This window comes from Portunus trituberculatus, chromosome 29 (assembly GCF_017591435.1).
Source record: "Portunus trituberculatus isolate SZX2019 chromosome 29, ASM1759143v1, whole genome shotgun sequence".
NCBI classification, from domain to species: Eukaryota; Metazoa; Arthropoda; class Malacostraca; order Decapoda; family Portunidae; genus Portunus; species Portunus trituberculatus.
This window is the reverse complement of record NC_059283.1, coordinates 272691-287684: the sequence shown is the minus strand read 5'-3', so window position 1 is coordinate 287684 and position 14994 is coordinate 272691. Positions and strand designations below refer to the sequence as shown.

Genomic DNA, 14994 nt, shown 5'->3' with positions numbered 1-14994 from the left:
GGTAATGCAATAATGGTCACTGAAACGCGAGGCAGACACAGAGAGAGAAACAAGAAATAGGAGTCAAGTAGAAGAAGCTTTCAGACGTGACTCCAGGTAAGAAATGCAAAGCGAGAAGCGATGCACGTCAAATTTTTCTCACTTCACAAGTATAAAAGAAAGGAAAGGTGTTTGTAGTGGAGCGAAAGTAAAGATTGAATAACAATGAGAGGATGAAAAGTGCTGTTAGTCAAATAGAAGAAGATCTAGGCATTATACAGGGCTGACTTCATACACACACACACACACACACACACACACACACGTGCCTTGTATAATGATTACGTTATATTTTTCATAAAGCACGCTCCACATTACAAAATATTTCCAGTTTCTACTCAAACGCATGAAGAAAATCGTGTTTGACTTAAAATGATAATTAATCCTCGTGTGTGTGTGTGTGTGTGTGTGTGTGTGTGTGTGTGTGTGTGTGTGTGTGTGTGTGTGTGTGTGTGTGTGTGTGTGTGTGTGTATGGCGTTCATATTAAAGATGATATGATCTCAAATGTTCATTACGAAGCAAATTAAAAGCGAATCATAATGAAAACCCTCCACACACACACACACACACACACACACACACACACACACACACACACACACAAAAAAAATCAACAACAAAAAGTCAAGTTGAAGTGAAAAATTGATTAAATAATACAAGATAAATCAAATGAAGGAAAGAATCCGAAGCAAATAAAAGAAAATAAAACTCTTGAGGAAGAAAAAAAGGCAATAAAGAAAAGCACAGTGACTCATAAGGAGTAAATATAAGAAAAGAAAGCAGCTTAGGAGGAGGAGGAGGAGGAGGAGGAGGAGGAGGAGGAGGAGGAGGAGGAGGAGGAGGAGGAGGAGGAGGACAGTGTATGTTTATCTTGCTCTCAAACTTTGGGTCTGATAGAAAATTGCGTGTGTGTGTGTGTGTGTGTGTGTGTGTGTGTGTGTGTGTGTGTGTGTGTGTGTGTGTGTGTGTGTGTGTGTGTGTGTGTTATTGTTATTGTTTTTGCAGGAGCGGTGGTGGTGGTGGTGGTAGTGATGGTGTTGTGGTTGTGGTGGTGGTGGTGGTATTGGTGGTGGTGGTGATAGTGGCAGTATTATTATCATTATCATTTTTATTATTATTATTATTATTATTATTATTATTATTATTATTATTATTATTAGTAGTAGTAGTAGTAGTAGTAGTAGTAGTAGTAGTAGTAGTAGTAGTAATTACAAAACAAGGAGGAGAAGGAGAGGCAAAGAAAGAAGGAAAAGAAGTTAAACAATATTTCTAAACTATTAAGTGGAGAAACATTATTGAGATCGCAGCTAACCATCTCTGTGACCTTAGAAAAGTGCTGTAAAGAGAGCAAAGTTTTTCTGATTAATGAAGAGTAAAGAGTAAGCAACTTAAAGGCAAAGCAAAACTGCAGAAGCGAAAAACATATCAACTTTATCACAAGGAAAGTCTGACTCCCACACACACACACACACACACACACACACACACACACACACACACACACACACACACACACACACACACACACACACACGTGAAAGGCTAAGGTCACACCAAGCTGCCTGACGGTCGCTGGCTAGAAATAACACGTCCCTATCTTGTGTGAATTTCTCATAAGCTCCCGTCAGTTGAACCTCAGCCTTTCCAGGACCCTTGACACCAGCCTACCATTTCCCAATACCCCGAATTAACCTTCTTACTGATCCCTCAGAAACCACGAGAAATTCCACGTGAGCTTGTGAGTGTTTAGGACTTTTGCTAACCTCTTCAGTACCATGACGCGTTTCCATATTCATTTTGCTTACTATTTAGTGATTTTATACAGCTTCAGAAAGTCATGTGGGAGATGAAAATAGTGAAGACTGTGGTCATTAATCTTCTGACCTCTACAGACTGTTCCTAATGTCAGTAAAATAGTCTAATCGTACCCAAATCTCAAGGTAAAAGTGTGTCCCAGTATTGAAGGGGTTAAGCTTATTACTACAGCACGAAATAACTACAGCAACAACAGAGGCAATACGTGAAGTCTTTATAAGCATCTACAATTTTGCTAGCGATGGAAAAAGAATAGATTTTGCAGTTTCTTCCGAGTTAAAAGATTGAATGAGGCTGTAGAACAAGTAAAAGTGTCTCAGAGCGTTTGATGATTTGGGAAAAGCGTGCCAAATCAAATGCTTAAACTATCAAACCTCCTTCAGTACTGAGACACATTTTTACCGTGTGATTTGTATATGATTAGGCCATTCTGTTACATTAGGAAAGGTCTATGGAGGTCAAAAGATAAATAGCCACAGTCTTCCCTATTTTAATCCCCACACATGAGTTTCTGAAGCTGTTAAAATCATCAAATAGTAAGCAGAATCAATATGGAAATGCGTCAAGAAAATAATTCACTAACTTTCATTACAGACTTTAGAAATTATAGATTCCTGACAAAAACAGTAACTTCTACTAGAGCATTCAATTGGGTAGAATTACCACGAAGACACCCTTGAAAACCCAAATAACTTCCATTAGAACCCATTTTACTGGTAAACTTTCACTGGAACCACAAAAACAACCTTGAAAATCGCAATAACTTCCATTACAAACCATTATATTGTTAAAATTTCACTGGATCCACGAAAACGCCTTTGAAAATCCAAATAACTTCCAATAGAACCTGTCATACTGCTAAGCTTTGTTAGAACCACGAAAAGAGCCTTGAAAACCATCGTAACTTTCACTAGAAAACGTTATGTTATTAAAGTTTCATTAGAATCACAAAAACACCCTTGAAAACCTCAGTAACTTTCATTAGAACCTTTAATACACCCTTGAAAACTCCCAATATTTTAAAACTCACTAGAACCACAAAAACACCCTTGAAAACTCACGCAACTTTCATTAGAACCAGAAAAACACCTTGAAAACCCCCTTGACTTTCACTAGAACCACAAAACACCCTTGAAAACCCATGCAACTTTCATTAGAACCACAAAAACACCTTGAAAACACCCATAACTTTCACTAAAACCACAAAAACACACTTGAAAATTCCCTTAACTTTCACTAAAATCACGAAAACATCCTTGAAAATTCCCGTAACTTCCACTACAACCTGCTAAAGTGAGTAAGGTGGGGATGAGACGCCGGCACGTTTGTGAATACACGGGTTGTGTGGAGTGTAGTGGGAGGGAAGACAGACTGGCGTGAGGGTCGACAGAAGTTGCAATGGTCTTACCTTCTCTCCTCTTTATACTTCTCCCCTCACTCGTCAGTCCTATTATTCACTCACTCTCTCTCTCTCTCTCTCTCTCTCTCTCTCTCTCTCTCTCTCTGGTGTGGTTTCTTTTTATTGCCATTTCTCTCTTTTATATATTTCTTTTCTCTCTCTTCTATTTTATTCTCTCTAATTTTCTCCTTTCTTTATGTATTTTGCATTAATTTTAGTCTTATTTGTCATTTTTATTCATCTCTCTCTCTCTCTCTCTCTCTCTCTCTCTCTCTCGATTATGTTGTAGGTAAAAGAGCGTAGCATTAGTATCAGTGAGATATTAACAAAACATATTTCAATTTACGTATATTATATAATGGTGAATTTAACTCCTACTTAAATGAGAACAAGAATATTCACTTTAATATTAATTTCTGTTTAGTATTCCTCTCTCTCTCTCTCTCTCTCTCTCTCTCTCTCTCTCTCTCTCTCTCTCTCTCTCTCTCTCTCTCTCTCTCTCTGTTGAGCTTGGTATGTAACTTTCTTCATCTCTTTCATTTTATATTTCAGTTTGTTTCTTTTATTTTCTGTTACTCTATTGGAAATCCTTTATGGTAACTGGCTTTAGCTTATTCAGTATTTACTCAGTCATTTTCCCATCTCTCTGCTGGTCTTTTATATGACTTTCGTCTAATTCATTATACATTTCGGTCTAAAGATATTGTTTTGTCTTCCTCTGTCTTTTTCATAATTCATTCCATCATTTTTTTGTATTTACTTGTTTTACTTATTTTACTTATTTTTTGTCTCTCAATAGTATTTTGTTCAATATATAATTCCTTCAGCAATAATTCTTTTACCTGTATTTCTACCTTTACTTCATATATCTTCATGTAATCTCCAATGCTATACTCCTTTATAATATTCCTATCTATACTTTTGGTCTGATATGTCTTTTGTATTGTTTCTCTTCTCACTTTCCATTGGTGTCAAATATATAACTTCTATCTTCACGCAACTTCCAATGCTAAACTCAATCTAATATTTCTTTCTATGTTGTCATATTATAAACTGCAATTCTCATCAGTAATTATTTTTTCATTGCTTTCTTTTGCAGTCTGCCTTCACTATTTATGTAATGTCATGTAACTAACAATGTTAAATCTATTTCAACATTTTCTTCACAAAATAATGAAGCATATTAACTCCTTCATTACTGGGACACATTTTTGCTTTGAGTTTTGGGTGATTAGACGATTTTGTTTACATTAGAAAGGGTCTATGGAGGTCAGAAGATTAATGGCCTGAGTCTTCACTATTTTAATCCCAACATAAGTTTTTGAAGCTGTATAAAATCACCAAATAGTAAGCAGAATTAATAGGAAAACGCGTCCTGGTACTGAAGTGGTTAAGGGCAAAACACCATGTCCTTTGTATTCCTTTGTGTTCCTCTGTGTTTCCAGCTTTACTTTATTTCTTATCTTCTTATCTTATCTATTTTATTTATTTATTTATTTTATTTATTTATTTATTTTTTTTTTTTGCTGCTTTCTTCGCTTAAAAGTCTCACTGTGTTGATATTTTTAGAAGATTTTATACGTTGGTGTCTCCTTCGTGTTGAATTTTGGGTGTTTGAAGGTTTTTTCCAGTGTGTTTGTAATTAGAAGAGATATTTTTTTTTAATATTACATCAGATCGCTTATTGTTATACTCTCTCTCTCTCTCTCTCTCTCTCTCTCTCTCTCTCTCTCTCTCTCTCTCTCTCTCTCTCTCTCTCTCTCTGATTACTTCTTTTCTCCCTATTTCTCTATTTGCTTCTCTTCGCATTTATCTTATTCTGTCTGCATGCACTGCTTTTGTTGTTTATTTGTCCGTTTTCTTTGTTATTGTCTTCGTTTTCTTTCTCCCAACTATTTTCTCTTTCTTTTCTTTCTCTGTTTCTTTTCCCTCGTCTATATATATATCCTCTCTTTCACTGCCATTCTTTTCTCACCTAATCTCATTTCTTCATTTATTTCTACTATAATCTTTTTATCTGTCACTTTCTTTCTCTCTCTCTCTTCTATACTTCCTCTGTCCTCTCTTTCACCTGCTCCCTCTTTCTTCTCCTTCATCTCCTCTTCTTCCTTTCTCTTTTCTTTCCTTCTGTTCCTGGCTCGCCTACAAACTTTTCTTGCTTTCTCCTTCTCCTCTGCGTCTATTCTTCCCTCACCTCCTCCTCTCTGTCTCCTATACCTGACCACTCTTACCTTTTACACCTTCTCCATTTTCTCCTTTTTCTTCTTCACCTTCACTTTCTATTCTTCACCCAATCCTCCCACACCTTTTTTTTATATTCTCTACCTGTCCCTCCCAAATCCCTCACTTTTAACTCTTTCTTTCAACTCTTTTTTTTTCCCTCGATGTTACACGAATCCCTCTTTAAATTCTCCCCTTCATATCTACCTTCTCGTCTACGCCTGTCCCTCCCTCGCCTCCTATTCAGGCTGGGCTTACATTCAACTAGGAGCACTGGGAGTTCAAGTGCACAACGTGAAGGTGCCGCAGCCGGGAGTGGCGGGGCGGCAGGCGAGGCTGGAGTGTCTGTGGGCAGCGGGGGAGCGAGGCTTCTACTCAGTGAGGTGGTACAAGAACGATGAGCAGTTTTATAGCTACGTGCCCAAGAACAAACCCCAAGTGAAGGTCGACCACCATATTGAAGGGGTCAGTGTGGAGGTGAGTAGGTGTGTGTGTGTGTGTGTGTGTGTGTGTGTGTGTGTGTGTGTGTGTGTGTGTGTGTGTGTGTGTGTGTGTGTGTGTGTGTGTGTGAGTGTGTGTGTGTGTGTGTGTGTGAATATACGCATATGTGAAATGATAAAAAAAAAAATAGAGAAAAAGAAAAAAAAAACACATTGAGGCATGGAAAGTATGGGCTTAAATTTTTCCTTTTTTCCCGCCACAACATTCACCAGAGTACAATATTTATACCAACGCTTAAAAAGGTACAAAAAAAAAATATATCAAAATGTACTTCCCTCATGTGTGTGTGGTGAGTGACGTGTGGTGAATATGGTGAAGTGATGTGGTGGGGTGTGGTGTGGTGAGCTGATGTTACGCTAGCCAGGGAGATTGTGGTTTGTGGTGTTGTGCTGTGGTGTTGTGGTGTTGTGGTGTGTATCTGTGGTGATGCATTTAGCCTAGAGGTTGTGGTATACTGGTGTGGTGTTGTGGTGTTGGTGGTATGGAGTTAGCAATATGGTGTTGTGGTGTTGGCCTAGATAGCTGTGGTGTGTGGGTATTGATGTTTTATTAGTGGTGTTGTGTGTTGTGTGAGGTGTGGTGTGGTGTGATGGTGTTTGCGTTGGTGTTGTGGTGTTGTGGTGTGAGGTGTGGTGTGGTGTGATGGTGTTTGCATTGGTGTTGTGGTGTTGTGGTGTGAATGTGGTGTGGTGTGATGGTGTTTGCATTGGTGTTGTGGTGTGAGGTGTGGTGTGGTGTGATGGTGTTTGCATTGGTGTTGTGGTGTTGTGGTGTGAGGTGTGGTGTAGTGTGATGGTGTTTGCATTGGTGTTGTGGTGTTGTGGTGTGAATGTGGTGTGATGGTGTTTGCATTGGTGTTGTGGTGTTGTGGTGTGAGGTGTGGTGTGGTGTGATGGTGTTTGCATTGGTGTTGTGGTGTTGTGGTGTGAGGTGTGGTGTAGTGTGATGGTGTTTGCATTGGTGTTGTGGTGTGAGGTGTGGTGTGGTGTGATGGTGTTTGCATTGGTGTTGTGGTGTTGTGGTGTGAGGTGTGGTGTGGTGTGATGGTGTTTGCATTGGTGTTGTGGTGTTGTGGTGTGAGGTGTGGTGTGATGGTGTGATGGCACTGGTGTGGTGTGTTGTGGTGCTGTATTGCGAAGGTATGCGTGTCCTTAATTGCGTTGCTGGAATGAGAACTGACGCCGAACACGCCTCTCCTTTCTAGCGTGTTTAGTTGTATATGCTTTTAACCCACCCACACACACACACACACACACACATCCCACCCTCCCACACACACACACATACAAGTACACCTCTCTCCATTACTTCTCTTCCCTTCAAAGTCTTCATCAATTAGTGTTACAGTAAGACGGACACTAATACATACTAATAATGAATGAATGGATACAAGTACATTTTCCTTCCCGCTCTCCCTGTATGAATGGTAACGTACGTACTCTACCCATAAGAAGAAAAGGAAAAGAATGCAGGGAATAAAATACCGAAAAGCGCTTAAAAGTTCTTACAAAAGGCATCCTCTTTTTTTCTGTAATACTATTTGAAACGTTTATAAATTCACGCTATATATAAAAATAAATGAAAAAAAGGAAGAGAAAATCCACCCACGCTCACCCACACACACACACACACAGAGAGAGAGAGAGAGAGAGAGAGAGAGAGAGAGAGAGAGAGAGAGAGAGAGAGAGAGAGAGAGAGAGAGAGAGAGAGAGAGAGAGAGAGAGAGAGAGAGAGAGAGAGAGAGAGAAGCAGTAAGAAAAAAACACCATTACGTAGATAGACACAAAAAAAGAAACAAACTGAAGCATTCTTACCTGACTTTCCAATTCTATTCAATCCCAACAATAAAAAAAAAAGGAAAAAAATGTAAACTCACCTTGAAAATCACATCAAAGTAAAAGACTCACCTTAATATCTGAGAGAGAGAGAGAGAGAGAGAGAGAGAGAGAGAGAGAGAGAGAGAGAGAGAGAGAGAGAGAGAGACAGAGAGAGACAGAGAGACACAAACAGAAAACAATAGAAAAAATATAAAAAAAGCAAGCACAGGACCACCAACACAACCAGAGACACAAGAAGAACACCAAACACTCAAATATTCTCACCTAACAGTCTCCGTTCTTTGCGCCTCGTTTCCCTCGCAGCTTTCTCAGTCGGACGAGCGCGTGGTGACCCTAAGGGAGCTGCGTTTGGATTCCGAGGGGGTGTACCGCTGCGAAGTCATGAGCGAGAGCCCCTACTTCGAGTCCTCGTTCGCTTCCAGCAATCTCACTGTGGTAGGTAAGTGTTGCTGGGGTTAGACGAGGTGGCGCTAGTGGTAGTGGTGGTGGTGGTGGTGGTGGGGGTGTAGTAGCAATAGAAGAAGGAATGTCATGGTAAAAGAAGAAAGAGAAGGAGGATGTGTAGGAGGACGTGTAAAAAGAGGAGGAGGAGTAATGGGAGGACAGAATAAAAGGAGAGAAGGAGGAGGAGGAAAAGGAGGACGAGGAATGATATAAGGATAGATAAAAGGAGAACAAGAGGAGAAGGAGAAGGAGAAGTAATACAAGAAGGGAAGAAAGAGGCGAAGGAGTAATAGGAGAATGTCAAAATAAGAAAAAAAGGAAAAGGAGGAATGATAGAAGGTCAGAAAAAAAAACGCAGTAATAGGAGAAAGGCAAGGCAAAAGAGAGAGGAGGAGGAGGAGGAGGAGGAGGAGGAGGAGGAGGAGGAGGAGGAGGAGGAGGAGGAGGAATAAGAAGACAACTAGAACAGTGAGGAGAAAAGAGAGAGAGAGAGAGAGAGAGAGAGAGAGAGAGAGAGAGAGAGAGAGAGAGAGAGAGAGAGAGAGAGAGAGAGAGAGAGAGAGAGAGAGAGAGAGAGAGAGAGAGAGAGAGAGAGAGAGAGAGGAGAAAATATATAGAGAAAGAATTTTTGAGGGAGAAATAGATAAAGACAGACAGACAGAGGGGAAAAAATGTACCAAATAAATAAAACAAGGCAATGAGAAGATAACAAGATAACAACAACAACAACAACAACAACAACAATAATAATAATAATAATAATAATAATAATAATAATAATAATAATAATAATAATAATAATAATAATAATAATAACAATATAGAAACCTTCCTCTTTAATATCCTTCTACTTATGTTAAAATGGACAATAAAATCAATACAACTTGTTAAAAGGCGAACCAACTCATCTATCTATCTATGAATCCTTTTGTCTGTAAGTTCATCTCTATATCTATCAATCTATCTATCTATCTTTACATTTATTGAATTAACTGTTTATCAATGTATTCCTTTACTCTGTCTATCTATCTATTTAACCCCTTCAGTACTGACACACATTTTTACTTTAAGATTTGTGTACTATTAGACTATTTTATTGACATTAGGAAGGGTCTATGGAGGTCAGAAGATTAATTGCCACAGTTTCCACTATTTCAACCCCTTCAATACTGGGACTCATTTCTACCTTTGAGATTTGTGTACTATTAGACTATTCTATTGACATTAGGAAGAGTCTATGGAGGTCAGAAGATTAATGGCCACTGTCTTCACTATTGTAATCCCCAACATAAGTTTCTGAAGCTGTATAAAATCACCAAATAGTAAGCAGGATTAATATGGAAACGCGTCATGGTACTGAGGGGGTTAACTCTGTGTCAATCCATCTATTCATCTCTGCATCTATCCTTCTATCTATCCGTCTCTATATATACATCTGTTCACCAAAAAGTCTTCCTAATCATCCTCTCTATCTACGTATCTTTCCCTCCCGCGTACTCAGCAATGCCCGACGCGCCAACACTGGCAGGGCTAAGATCAAGTTACCGTGTGGGCGAGATGCTTAACGTCACTTGCACCGCCTACGACTCCCGCCCGCCAGCCCGCCTCACCTTCTTCATGAACCGAGAACCTGTGACTGTGAGTATACATGAAGTCTCCTTGATTCTACTGGGATTTTAACCTCTTCAATACTGGGTCCCATTTTTACCACGAGTTTTGGTGTATGATTAGAGGATTTCATTTACATTAGGAAGGGTTTATGGGGGTCAGGAGATTAATGCACAGAGTCTTCACTATTTTGATACCGGCATGGGTTTCTGAAGCTGTATGAAATCTCCAAATAATAGCCAGAATGAATATGAAAACGCGTCACGGTACTGAAGAGGTTAGGTAAATGAGGCAGAAGAGACGTGTTTTCTTGCTATTGTATTGTTTGGTGAGTAGTTGAGTAAGTGTGAGGTTCGTTTTCTTTCTATTCTTGTGATGTACTATGGTAAAAGTGGGTCTGGGTTGTGATTTTTCGTTTCCTATTGTCTTGCCTTGGTTGTACTGGCGTTTAGAGTAAAAACATAAACAAACACCCTTAAAACACTACCAAACACTAGCAGAATATCTTAAAACACATCCAAACACACTCTTTATACACTCAAACACACACCCAAAACACCGTGAATTAACCACAACCACACATACACACCCACAAACACTAGTAGAACATCTTAAAACACACCAAAACACCGTGAATAGACAACAACCACACATATGTCCCCAAACACCCCCAAACACCAGTACACCATCTTAAAACACACCGAAATACACTCTCTACACACTCAATCAGACAAACACACCCCGGAATACACTCTACACACTCAAGCACACCCTCAAACACCGTGAATCATAAAACAACGTAGAAAGAGCACAGGATTCAGAGGAGTAATGATACGTAATGCCACGCCACGGTTACCACCAATTGTCATCTGAAATGTAAGATAACCTTCAAGCACGGCCTTGGAGGAGACGCACAAGAGGTGATAGAGCAACACACTGAACCCTCAACAGTCCATAGAGAAGATCAAAGCGCGGATTTATACTACGAGGTGGCCATTATAACAGGATAGAATACCTACAAGCACATCTCAACCCCACACTGTTCAGAGAGAGAGAGAGAGAGAGAGAGAGAGAGAGAGAGAGAGAGAGAGAGTGTGTGTGTGTGTGTGTGTGTTCTCAGTCACATACATTTCCAGACTGTCCTTTCCTTAATACCTCCAAGTCGTTGCGAGGTCCTTACGGTTCCAGGTGGTTATAATAAGCAGCAAGGGGTAGAGATAGCTACAGGTACTTAAGTTAGTTTAGTATCAGGAATGACAAACTTACTAACCATCAACAGAAAGCACATAGAAAACGAGAGTACTGGAGCTTTCAAGGGTGGACTGACCTGACCTCAGCTTACCTTCTTGTAGTAACCCTGGAATCAATAACCCAGCAGGATATATCAAACTTTCTAAAGACCCAGAGGAATCCAATAACACTATTTTAATAACCAAGAGGCAACTAGATCCGAAATTTTCTTGAAGTAAACCCGACACTAAATTATTCTTATGTAAGAGAAGAAAGCCGGCCAAGGGCAACAAAAAATATAAAAAAAAGGCCCACTTAGTTGCCAGCCCCCTTGCAGGTCAGACAGAGTTAGCAAAAGGTAGTGATAAATGTCTTGAAGCCTCCTCTTAAAGGAAGTCGAGTTATGGGAAGTTGGAAATACAGAAGCAGGGAGGGAGTTCCAGAGTTTATCAGAGAAAGGTATGAAAGTTTGAGAGTACTGGTTAACTTTTGCATTAGAGAGTCGAACAAGGTAGGGGTGAGATGAAGAAGACAGCCTTGTACAGCGAGGCCGCATTAATATTGAGTTATCCACGGGGACATAATAGACCAAAGAGATTTATTAGCATTTCTAGTAACCCAGAGAACCTTGTGACGCTTCCACTAATTCACGAGAAACTAGTGACATTCCTGAAGTAAACTGGTCACCTTACTTTAATTACTCACTGGGACAAGAGCAAATAAAAAAAGAAAAAAGAAAAAAAAACTATTAGCGGTTCTACTAACCCACGAGGGACGCTTCTACTAATCTAGGGGAACACACCAACACTTCTGCAGACTTACAGTGAACCAGAAACCCCTGGAGAAAGCATTTAATTAAGTCTAATCTCACGAAATCTAATCACACAGGGGAAATATGGCTACCGTGCACCTTTTCTCTTGCCCCCCAGACGGAATCGGGTAGAGTGAGGACGCTGGAACCGCAAGATGGGAGGTACCTCGGGGTATATAACACAATGGCAGTGCTGGAGCGGCCCATTGGTAGGAGGCTGGTGCCCTCACTCAGCCTGGAGTGTCGTGCCGAGGTACTGTCTCTCTCCACGCAGGTCGAGGCGAATGTGGAGGTACACGAACACTCCGGCTCAGCCCCGCTATTCTTGCTTAACACAGGTGAGTACAGATGTTTTGAAGGGTGGGTCTCTCAGTTTAACTCCTTCATTACTGGGATGCATTTGTTAACCCCCTTCAGTAATGAGACGCATTTTCACCATAATTTTTTGGGTATGATTAGACAGTTCTATTGACATTAGGAAGGATCTATGGTGGTCAGAAGATTAATGGCCACAGTCTTCACTATTCTAATCCCCTACATAAGTTTCTCAAGCTGTGTAAATTCACCAGATAGTAAATAGAGTAATGGAAACACGTCATGGTACTGGAGGGCTTAAAAAAAGACGCTCTTTCCCCTCATACTCTAAGTCTACCTGTATTTAGTTTAAAAGGACGAATTTACAGAATCGCGCAAATCTCAATGCCTTCTCTCGTGTCTCCCTCAGGCTCTGGTCTCAGCCCCGCCCTGCCCGCCCTGCTGCTGCCCCCACTACTGCTTACCACCCTCACACACCTCCTCACCTCCAGCTGATTGCACCGCCGCCCCCCTCACACCTCATAGCTCAGCCCATTCCCCTCCCAACACCTACCAACACACACACACACACACACACACACACAAGGCAATGGTTCATCCTCACAGATCTCTCTCTCTCTCTCTCTCTCTCTCTCTCTCTCTCTCTCTCTCTCTCTCTCTCTCTCTCTCTCTCTCTCTCTCTGTCCTTTTCTCTTTTTCCTTCCCAAACCTTGACTTGACACAATTCTCGGACACACTTTCACCTTAAGCCCTTTTTTCACTCTCTCTCTCTCTCTCTCTCTCTCTCTCTCTCTCTCTCTCTCTCTCTCTCTCTGTAGATACATTGTTACGTTTTCTCTCATGTATGACTAATTAAAGAAAACGAAGCTGGGAAAATGCACCAGATATGAAGAGGAGGAGGAGGAGGAGGAGGAGGAGGAGGAGGACAAGGAGGAGAGAGAGGAATGAGAGGAGGAGGAGCAGGAGGAGGAGGAGGATAAATTACAGGTGATGGAAGAGGAGGATGAAGAGAAAGACGAGGAGACGAGGACGAACAAGAGGAGGAGGAGGAGGAGGAAGGTGGATGAGAAAATAGTGACAGAAGAGAAGGAGGAGATGCAGAATGAAAAGGGCAGAGGAGGAGGAGGAGGAGGAGGAGGAGGAGGAGGAGGAGGAGGAGGAAACCCAGATGAGGCGATAGGACTTGATGCAGAATGAAAAGGGGAAGGAGGAGGAATAGCAGGAAGGAGGAGGAGGAGGAGGAGGAGGAGGAGGAGGAGGAGGAGGAGGAGGAGGAGGAGGAGGAGGAGGAGGAGGAGGAGGAGGGAAAGGTGGAGCCTCACGAAGCTAAGTTGGAAGGAAAGTCTCCTGAGAAATTTATTGGGCTAACAAGAGGATGGACCATCGTAGATCTTTCGGCCCAAACTTATAAAAGTGTTGGGGAAAGTTCTGATTTCCGACAGAGAGAGAGAGAGAGAGAGAGAGAGAGAGAGAGAGAGAGAGAGAGAGAGAGAGAGAGAGAGAGAGAGAGAGAGAGAGAGAGAGAGAGAGAGAGAGAGAGAGAGAGAGAGAGAGAGAGAGAGAGAGAGAGAGAGAGAGAGAGAGAGAGAGAGAGAGAGAGAGAGAGAGAGAGAGAGAGAGAGAGAGAGAGAGAGAGAGAAAATTAGAAAAACGTAACAAACGGTAAAGAAACTAGAAATCAGAGAGAGAGAGAGAGAGAGAGAGAGAGAGAGAGAGAGAGAGAGAGAGAGAGAGAGAGAGAGTAGAGAGTAGAGAGTAAAGCAGAACACTTCTCTTGTAATGAGTTTCACAGATAACACACAAATTGCTGTAATGAAAAGGTAAGAAGACTCATTGCAAAGTTTCTCTCTTGGTTATCTATCGTGTTTTTTTTTTTTCCCGGAAGATCTTCAAGGATAGGAAATAAATACGATTAACTATCATACTCTTCATAATAGGACGGTACACTAAGAACTGAATGCCAATCGGTGGTTTTCACTTCTTGCATTGGTCAAAATACATAAAGCTTTCATCAAAACATAGATTACGATTGGCAACTTCAGATTTCTCGGGTGTCGGTAAGAAAAATAATGTATACAAAAAAATATACGTGATTCTGAATTCATTTTTTACTCTTAATTTCTTTCAGTACTGGGACGCGTTTTTACCTTGAGTTCTGGGTGTGATTAGAGAATTCTATTTACATTAAGAAGGGTCTATGGAGGTCAGGAGATTAATGGCCAGAATTTTCACTATTTTAATCCACCACATAAGTTTAGTCGCATAAAATCATGAAATAGTAAGCAGAATGAATATGGAAACGCGCAATGGTACTGAAAAGGGATTCATAAACACTGACATTAGTTGTAATTCAGCAAGATTTGGGAAGATCTTAAATACAAATCAAATATAGTGGTAATTACTTCTTACACTGCTCATAACAGTTAAAACACACACACACACACACACACACACACACACACACACACATTACACATTGGTAACAGTAATGGCAAATGTCTGAGTGTAGTTTGGAAAGAATGTCAGATATATAAAAACACAAGAGAGTGAATTTGAAGTGTTACAAAGCTCATAACAAGAACTGCACTGCTATTTGTAACGATGATGACTTCTTGGGCCTCGTTTGAGATATAAGAAATGCAAGAGAGTGATTTTGGAGTTTTACGAAGCTCATAACACGAACTGCAATGCTACTCTGAACTATGATGATTTCTTGGGCTCGGTTTGGGATACAGAACAAATGCAGGAGGGAGATAATTAATTCTTGCAATGC

The 14994-nt window shown here is 40.7% G+C and overlaps 1 protein-coding gene across 1 annotated transcript in view; it reads left to right on the top strand.

Annotated features, from left to right (window-relative positions):
* The window catches only part of LOC123510546, a gene marked incomplete at its 5' end in the record, with an annotated part of 14547 nt that extends 1406 nt beyond the window's left edge, over positions 1-13141 (top strand). The window contains 5 exons of the mRNA XM_045265811.1: positions 5722-5951; positions 8117-8252; positions 9759-9895; positions 12025-12244; positions 12631-13141. Of these exons, the coding sequence (XP_045121746.1) occupies positions 5722-5951; positions 8117-8252; positions 9759-9895; positions 12025-12244; positions 12631-12716 (809 nt within the window). The remainder of the gene's footprint in view (positions 1-5721; positions 5952-8116; positions 8253-9758; positions 9896-12024; positions 12245-12630) is intronic.
* Positions 13142-14994: the final 1853 nt, after the last annotated feature.